This window comes from Ixodes scapularis, unplaced genomic scaffold, assembly GCF_016920785.2.
Source record: "Ixodes scapularis isolate PalLabHiFi unplaced genomic scaffold, ASM1692078v2 PGA_scaffold9__187_contigs__length_104089568, whole genome shotgun sequence".
NCBI lineage: Eukaryota > Metazoa > Arthropoda > Arachnida > Ixodida > Ixodidae > Ixodes > Ixodes scapularis.
Window position 1 is genome coordinate 617,236 of NW_024609884.1, and position 9,110 is coordinate 626,345.

General features: G+C 49.7%; 1 protein-coding gene and 1 long non-coding RNA gene across 4 annotated transcripts in view; one reads left to right on the top strand and one right to left on the bottom strand.

Annotated features, from left to right (window-relative positions):
* LOC8023963 (protein MTSS 1) overlaps positions 1-7,121 on the bottom strand; it is a 94,439-nt gene extending 87,318 nt beyond the window's left edge. The window contains exons 1-2 of one of the 3 annotated variants that reach the window (XM_029977130.4): positions 6,827-7,121; positions 6,524-6,744 (exon numbers count right to left, since the gene is read on the bottom strand). In XM_029977130.4, coding sequence (XP_029832990.3) covers positions 6,524-6,601 — 78 coding nt within the window. In that variant the 5' untranslated portion in view covers positions 6,602-6,744; positions 6,827-7,121. Of the gene's footprint in view, positions 1-6,523 lie in introns of all 3 variants that reach the window. The other 2 variants (XM_029977129.3, XM_042287378.1) reach the window with 2 other exon arrangements.
* Positions 7,122-7,471: 350 nt separating this feature from the next.
* LOC121833769 lies at positions 7,472-8,904 on the top strand. Its single transcript, XR_006076857.1, has 2 exons — positions 7,472-7,640; positions 8,486-8,904. It is a non-coding gene; the product is annotated as an uncharacterized LOC121833769 (long non-coding RNA).
* Positions 8,905-9,110: the final 206 nt, after the last annotated feature.

The following is a 9,110-nucleotide window of genomic DNA, read 5'->3' on the forward strand; positions in this document are numbered from 1 at the left end:
TGTAAACTATTAGGTGGGGTATTATTATTTTAATACTTATATCAAGCTATGCTTTTCCCACCTTCATAAAAAGGGATATATTTGAGCAAGATGCAAATTTACCAGAGGCAAGGAAAACACAGAGCAAACCAAGGGAGCAGACATGCAAGCTCCTATCTGTCCTTTCTACTAGTCTGCTAGTTCTCTAAGTGTGAAGTCGTTGCTGGATTGCACTTGCCTTCAAGCAGATATAGAACATGTTTCGAATTGGTGCGTCAAAAACTGCTTGGCACTTAATCCCGCGAAATCTAAATACACTGTGCTATCAAAAAAGCGTGAGTTCATTCATTTTTGCTACAACCTACAAGGCGCCTCGATGCCTCGCATATCCGTTAGCAGGATCGGTGTGTTCATGTTGATAGTGCACAGGTTTTCAATGAACATGCGTCGGTAACCATTAATGCTGCGTTCGGAGTGCTAGGCGTAATTTCTAGAGCTGACGTAAGCAGACGGTAAAGCGCCAAGCGACCGATTGATGTTTTGCGGTGTGGTTTGGATGTGCCATGACTCGACGAAGAGCCTTTGCCAGGAATTGGTCTTTACCGTCTGCTTACGTCAGCGGGCTCAGCCACATTAGGATCGCGAAAACATCACGTCCACCGCCGTAAAAGAAGACCACTTGCTCCTCGCGCACACAGTCGCCCCTGAAGAAGAAACCAAGCAGGTTTCGAAACGTTGGGCTCCTTTTTATTTTTGGTTGGCGTTCCTTCCTCCTTTTCTAGTTGTTCTTACCCAACCAGGCAGATTTCTGCCAAATGTTTACTTTCAAGTCATTAGATATTAATGTTCGCTGAAAGACCATTTTTGTGCCGACTTTTAGGGGCGAAGTTCCTTAGGTGCTAGCCATGTCCGTATGTCCGTCCGCCGTTGGGTGCACGTGCTCCTGCTCGTGAGCTCACGTGCTCACGAGCACGTGCTCGTGTAGGTAAAAAAAAAAGAACCGCATCTCCACGTGGTGAATGATGTTGATTGGGGCAAAGCTCTGGTGGTGCTTGTCTGCATAGACGCTGAGCCCCAGCATGCCGAGCCTTTCGTTTGTTTTCATTCATGTCAGAAAGAGAATGTGTGGTATGGAACGTGGTTATATACGCATTTGAGCATTTGACCGCAACGCGACTTGGATGAAAACGAACGAAAGGCTCGGGTGCTGCGGCTCAGCGTCTACGCAGACAAGCACCACCAGAGCTTTGCCCCAATCAACATCATTCACCACGTGGAAATGCGGTTGTTTTTTTCCTCTACCCTGACGAAAAGAATGCCGGGCGACAGGAGGGAAAACAGGCAAAATCTTCCAAAGTGGAAAAACATGGCTGCCATTCTTCCTCCCCTTATGCACCAGGAGTGTTGTACTCAAGGCAACTTTCTGTGGCAATGCAGTCGAAGTTACGATCATTGGTGGGCAGCCATCAAAGCTGTGCCTGCCCACTGCTCACTTCTGAAATGCCACGGTCGTACATACACCTTTCCAAGAAATACTCAGGCTGAGTGGTGGTGGTGGTGTTTGCCTGACGTGAGGTTTTGCTCACTGGCTGTGGAAAAGTATAACCCAAGCCCGTGAAACTTTTCCACAGCCAGTGAGAAAAACCTCACGTCAGGCAAACACCACCACCACCACTCAGCCTGAGGGACAAGAGCAGGCACATAGCCAGGGGGGGGGCCCATGGGGCCCGCCCCCCCCCCCCCCCCCCTCCCCCGAAATCTTCCATTTTGCTGGGGCCCCCCTCTCTCCCCTCCCCCTCCTCTCTTCCGCCCGCCCGCCCGCCCGCCCGCCCCCCCCCCCCCCCCCCCCCCAAAACAAAATCTTGGCTACGTGCCTAGACAAGAGAACCCTTTTTGGAGCCCACTCACTGGATTGGAGGCTAGTCTCTCACTGGCATCCCTGCTAACCCTAACCGAGTGGACTGTTCATCTACGAAGGATCAGAGGCGGATCCAGAACACCGTTTTTTTTGGGGGGGGGGGAATTTGTAAGGATATTATTCTCCCATTCTTTCTTTTGCACGAGGGGTCCACCCATGTCAAATTGCCCTTCGAGAAGGGAGGAGGGAGGGGGGGTCGACTTTGTTTTGGGGAAGGGGGGGGGGGGGTACAACCGCCCCCCGTCGCCTCCCCCTTGGATCTGCCCCTGCGAAGGATGGGCATTTGGCTTTATATCTCGTTTTGGGTTGTTTCGAATGAATTGCATCAGTGGCGTTGGAAGTGCTCAGGAGACCGGGCAGGAGCTGCTTACTATACCCCAGCTTACAATGGACTGCAACATACCCAAGGGCGGATTTAGAGAGGGGGTCCGGATGTCCTGACCCCCCCCCCCCCCCCCCCCTTGATTTCTACAATGGACTGCAACATACCTACAAGCATTGGAGCCAACCCACACCTCAGAGCGTGTTTTGTGACTTGGCAATGCTCCCCGCGTCGCTACACCCAACCGGCATGCGATATCCTCCGAGCTATGGATTGGCTCTGGTCGCCCGTCTGTTCATCGTAAGGTTAAGAAGCGGTGTATCCAAGTGTCTGAAATGCCTGCCCCTCTCGCTGTTCTGATGCCACTGAATTGTACGGTGAAAGGTGAAGCTGGTGTCCCAAATACAAGCCAATAGACCCTTTCCGGAACTCAGTGCCATCTGGTGACTCAAATGGCAGTTTATCTTTTACTATACTAATGGCGGCAATGAGCCTGTGGTCTGCAGTATTTAATGGGGCACCGTCACTTAAAGGTCAACGGTAAACGAGAATGTTCACTTCACTACAATTATTTTTCAATCTCTTTTAGTGTCGACGGCGAAACAAATGCAGCCAGTCGGAACGAAGCGCCAACCCACATAGACGCATTGATAGAGTCCTATACATCAAGAGGCTTTGAAGCCGATTGAGTGCTACTAACAGATTGACTGGGACTGAGTTAGAAATGAACGCTTACGCAGCTCTTGCTTCCAGTTCCTGCTTCACGCCTCGCTAACATCTAGAATCTATAGGGCCTCGAATCATCTGCTCAGGAGCATCTTCAACTTCTTCCTTCATCAGTAAACAGAAGGCCGCCATCAGTATAGCACATATGCCGTTTTCAGATGATGATGATAGTGGTCAAAGTGGCCAGACTGAATTCCGGAAAGGGTCTATTGTGCTCGGCTCATGTTTACCAGAGGCAACCATTTTACCCAAGTTCATTTTGGCCAACACGACTCTGTGAATCATGCACTAGCCTTCAGTGGCTTCCAGATTTGATTACGGCAGCCGAACAGATTCGCCAAACTAAACAGAGTTCAATACACGGCGCTCCACTAAACTGAGGCTTAACTTTCTCTAAACCGAGCTTCGATGAATTACACCTGGTCTTTAAAATGAGTTTCGATAAAATGGGAGGAGCGAAAATGAAGGGCTGCATTTTTTTCTCTTCTTTTTTTTACTTTTTAGAGCGAAAATAAAGGGGTATTCACACGAGGGAGAAATCCCGGGGATTTCTCCCCGGCATGCGCGCATCACGAGATGAAAACGCGAGGCTTTTGCACATCGCAACGCCTGACATTTTCGTCGTGGGAAGCACGTGCCGGGGAGAAATCCCCGGGATCTCTCCCTCGTGTGAATGCCCCTTACAGGTTATGTTATTTTTAAGCAACAAAGCCCAGGTACGGAGGAGCACAGGTTCTGCAAAGGCACAAACAAGCCGTGGACAGCTCTCAAGCTGTGAAGTTAACTCTGGTTGCTGCGCAAAACGTCCTTAAAGGGGCCCTGCAATCATATTTAAGCGTCTACCTTTTTTGCGGTTTCCACGTCTTTTGGTGTTGTGACAAGCCAGCGGGCACGGAGAGAGTAACTAAATATCAGTGCATCATATTTTAACCGGACGACGCGGAAACCTCCTCCACCGACGAGGGCGACCCGCGGTACCGAAAGCGCGCAAAATGTGACGTCTTAGGTCCTGGGCTTACTACTGGTCAAAGCCGCTAAGAGCTTTTTTTTAGTCGAGATACAAAATATAAGTGTCGCGAACCATTTCAATTATGTATGAAAGTAGTTTTTGTTCACTGTTTTAGATCAGAAAAAAAACAAATGCAGTTTAGAAAGTACGGAAACGAGAAATGACCCGTCGACATACCCGCCACCAAGCGACGGAAAAAAACGGCGCATACTAGAAAAGGATAGTGGGACGAGGCTGAGACAAACGAGGAGCGTAGAAAGGTCCCGGATGTACGCGGCGGCGCTGTGGTCCTATACCGGCTCAAGAATCCAACCGGTTCCGAGCGTTCCGAAGGCCTTCGGCGCGGGCCCTGCTGGCTATTTGGCCATTTGGCGGTGGGTCAGCGCGAAGTGGCTCCCGTTCTGAACTGATATTTACCCCGTGTTTGCTGTCGTTTGTGGCCAATGAAATGTTATGCCAAATTAGTGTTTAGTCGCGCTGCAAATGCAATGCGAGCTGCCCAGGCCGCCCGCTTCATACAGCCTATCCAACACGTGCTTGAGTGGCGCCCTCTCGAGCCGTCGACACGGAGTGCGGCAGCCGTGTACGCTCGATGAGCTCACTACTCCTCCTCTAGTTCAAGGCCACTCAAGCCAGGACCTACGACGTCATGAGGGAGGTTATTTTTTGCTTGTTTTTGTAATTCTAATTTGCCTATAACTTTTAAAATAAAGCGAAATTTGAGAAAAGAAAAGTTGGATTAAGTTACTACGTTCAGTACGCTCAGGTTCAGTGCAAATTAAAAACCAGTAAAAAGTCATTGCAGGGCCCCTTTAAGCTCCAATCCTATAGTCCATTTCACCTTATGTTGTACCGCAACGAAGGCTACAGACGTGAGCTCAAAGCGTTGGCAGCTGCCCTTAAAGGGATACTACAACGGAAATTTCGGCGCTCATTTTTTGGTCTATATGTGTTCAAAGGAGCAGCATCACATCGAACATACCAAGATCTCGTTAAAAAAGTCACGAAAAGGAATTTTAAAACGAATTAAACGATTAGCAAAGAGCACCTGGTGGATGTCGCTAATGCCTCGCTTGTAATGCCCGTCTAGGAACCTTGACAGCTAGTGACTGAGGTTGTCTCGTCTCCGGCCACGACGAGAGAAGAGGGGCAGGAGGAACTCCCCTCTTCCCGAGAATGCCTTCTGTGTGTCGCAGAGGTCGCTATTGTCCCCCTACAAGATTACAGAAGATTAACCCGTCACTCAAAATTCGTACAAAAGCAGCCGCTTCGGTGGCTGGAACGACTAGGCCATCCTCTCGACGTCAGCCTTGCCGTAGCTTTGCTCGTCTTGAGACGACCTACGTCACTATTGCGTTAGATGTCACGTGGTCGCCGCTGGGCCTTCTCCGAGCGCTTGCCAGAGTGGGCCGTTTATAACGAAAAATACAGCCACCAGGCTCAAAATACAAACGTGCGATTGTCATTTACGGATATTGTGGATCATATTCAACCTATTTTTGAACACGACGGGAATATTTAACATTTCGTTGAAGTATCCCTTTAATGCACGAGAGCTTGTGCCGCCGAGATCTGCTCCAGAGCAAGAAGCTCGCGCTTGTAGCCTTTCCTGGGGTAGATAAGGTGAAATACACCGGCGCAGAGATGCACTCCACTGGCTCCTCGAAGCTTTTCCACTTTCAGATCGAGTATGAAGCGACTGTCAACGCAGGAAACGATCTGTTCGCCCTCTCTCATCGCAGGGTTACGTGCCGCCAGGAGAGCTTCCTAGAGGTTGCACCACTGTGGTTGCGCCAGGCGCGATACAAGCACGGAACTGCTTCCGAATGTCAGGCAAGAGCCGACGACCCCGACACGCGCTCGTCATCGTGGCAATGCCAGTGGCGCGAGCGTTCCCGTGGCGGTTTATTTGCACGGGAGCGCGTGCAAATCAAGCGCTATATCAAGGCGCAGGCTCACGCCACCAGCTTTCATGGCCCTCTGTGTTGTATGTATACACCAGGGTGGCCCCGCCCACCCGGGTCCTGACGCGCGCGCGCCAGGCCCACTGAGGTTTCGGCAACGAGTTCGAGCCAGTGGAACGAAATGCACGCCTCAGAAGCCTCCCTGCTGCTGCCCGACCACGGTCCACACAAAAACGACGTCGGAAGCACATGAGTGCGGCACTTAGGCACTTAAGCACTTAAGCAAGGCACAGGAGCCAGGGTTCCGAGGAATTCGTGTCACTAATTAACCGGCTCAGTGGCGTGAGAAGTAATCGGGCAACCGTCTCTACGACGGAAGTAAGCGTGCACAACCGTCCAGCAATAGGAAGCAAAACAAAGCAGAAAACGTGGGGGAGCGTTCTTTGCTTTATGAGGCCAGGGGAATGTCGGCCAAGTTCGAAGTGCACCCCGAGCAGCGCGGCTTTGAGACCAGATAGCCAACTTTAAGAGCAGAAATCAAGTCGAACGTCTGCAGAGATCTGCTCGGTGGCCGAGCACAGCTCACGCGTTCAGGGCAAGCTCCGATCGAAAAGTCCGCTTTTGGCAGCCGAGAGGCCAACCCGTCCATCTTCCACGGGACTCACTTTGAGGTCATTGATGATGTACTGGAAGAGGCCTCCCAGAGCGCTGCAGTCTTTCTCGGGATGACTCTCCACCTCCATGACCGAAGTTGCGTCGAGGGCCGACACTACTTCAACGCATGACAGTCGGGCCCCGGTCGACGCCAGGATCCAATGGCGGCGTTCAAACTCAGAGGACGCCCGCCGACGTGCTTGGGAGACGGCGTCCCGCAGACCATGTCCCGCTGCGGGAAGTCATTCACGCTATGGACGCCTTTTCTCGCCTTTGGTAGAGTGGGGGACTTCGTTAGATGCACGAATCCTTACCTAGTTACGACATGAACCGCGAGAACGCTCGACTAATCCCTGCACCATTTCGTTTCGCTCAATGGCGATGACGTGGGTCATGTGACAGCTCATAGCTACATTATTGGCGGAAATTGTCAGAGGAAAAAAAGCTAGGAGGAAGAGTGGGAGATGGGACGGGGCAACGTTATTTTAAAGGCCCTCGCATTACGTCATCGAGTGCGTACGTAGGTATGTCCGAGGAGTGTAACTTCCTGTACCGCCCATGGGAAGCGAACTGGTAAACTGGGTAAACTCGGGCAACTTGGGCTCCTCTGGCTTTAAACGCTTTAAACTCTGGGAGTAGGCAGCGCCAATTGAATCCCCTGGTTTCTGGAGGCTGTACTACAGTCAACAAAGCGGAGCACCGAAACCGAAACCTAAGGCGCGCCATTATACAGTATTATAATTATTTATAACTCATAAGCACTGCAAAATTGTGCCACTTCGTCAACACTGTAGATATAACCAAAATCACACACAAAAAAAGCGCGCCAAGATGTCGTCTGCTACTTATTGTTGTTGAATTGCTAATGCCCAAACCCGCATCTTCCAGCGATAATACGAAATCGGCACACACATATTATGCATCAAATCGGCACTCCCATTCGCAGTGGCATGCATTAATACAAACATCTGTGAGGTTAACCCCCTTGACAACGGTGCACATTTCAAAACTGCACTGTGGTGGAAGCACCTTGCAGGCACACATGTCGGATTAGATTGCTAATGAGAATGGAAGTGCCGATTTGATGCTTGATATGTGTATGCCGATTTCGTATTATCGCTGGAAGATGTGAGTTTGCGCATTTCATGCAATTCAACAGCAGCAGCCAGGGCAAGCACTAAGTAGCAGACGACATTTTTGGCGCGCTTTTCTTTAACTGCAGTGTTGATGAAGTGACAAACTTTTGCAGTGCTTATAATCAACGCAACAATGTAATCTGCAACATTGACTACAATTAAGCTTCGCTTGATTTTGCGATCGAGAGATAGCGGACGACTGCCCATATTCATGTGGTTCAGATGTTGTGCAGCTCGTCGTGGTCGAATCCTTTGCAATTTAAATTTATTTCTAACGCGAGTTGAACTCTAAAACAATATGCTGCATTCGTGCGCGGCTCCTGACTGTACTAAGAGTACAAGAACAACTCGGCGATAACGTACCACGGGTAAGCTTTATATACGTACTCCCAACTTTTTGCCGCCAACTGTTTCCAGCTGCATTGCGATCTTTACGAACCTTAGCTCGCATTTTCGAGCGGCATTATCAAGTCGCATCTTTATAATACACTTAAATATGCGATAGGCAAGCAAGCACAATCTGAACCAGCAGTTTTGGGCACATCTATTTAGGACAACCGCGCGTATTTGAGAGTTGCTCTGTGGTGGAAGCAACTTAACGAGTCCAAATTAAGTTTGAAATATTATAAATTACATGCTCGTCATACTTGTAAAAAAGTTTCAGAAAGTTCAATAATTAGTGCCTTATAAATGAGGCGAAAGGGGTAGTTTAAAATAAGCACGTCTCTAGAATAAAATGCACACAAACAAGAATTAGAAATGCACAAATATGCATATGTTTTATTGAAATAGAGTTGTTTCGGTGTTTTGAAAGTCAGACTTCGTTGTCTGCCGCAGATTTCCACTGAGACACCCAGAACTACTCCAGCCATGGCCGCAGAAAATGAAATGCATACACTGGACTCCCACCAAGTTCTCCAAGCTGTGTTCAGAGCACTTCGAAAATGACTGCTTCCACAGGCTTGGTGGCAAGACTAACCTCAAACAAGGTGCAGTGCCCACACTGTTTACCTTTCGAGCGGTCAGACCTCAATCAACACCCCCGAACTGACCTTCCATCCACCTCCCAAGTGGTCCAATCTCAACGGTACCCTCAGACTGATTTTCCCTCTCCACAAGCCCCATCAACAGTGCAACTTCAAGCAGCATCAAGCAGCCCTGAAGCTCCATCTTCGCGACAGGCCAGTTGCCCTTGCGACCACAGCTACACAGTTGTGCTTCCACGACGGGACAGGATACTCTAGCGGCCAGCAAGCGCAAGCTGAAAAAAGCCAAGATGATCTTGAGACAAGCAAAAAGAAAAGGCAAACCTAAGGGGCATAGATAAAAAAGCTCAATGCCTTGCTGAAGAAACTCTGGGCACGGCTACCTCAACCAGCGGTAGCCATCCTGGTAAACATCTTCAGTGGCATTGTGCTGAAAGAAACTGGAAGGACAAACAACAGCTACTCGGAGTTGCAGT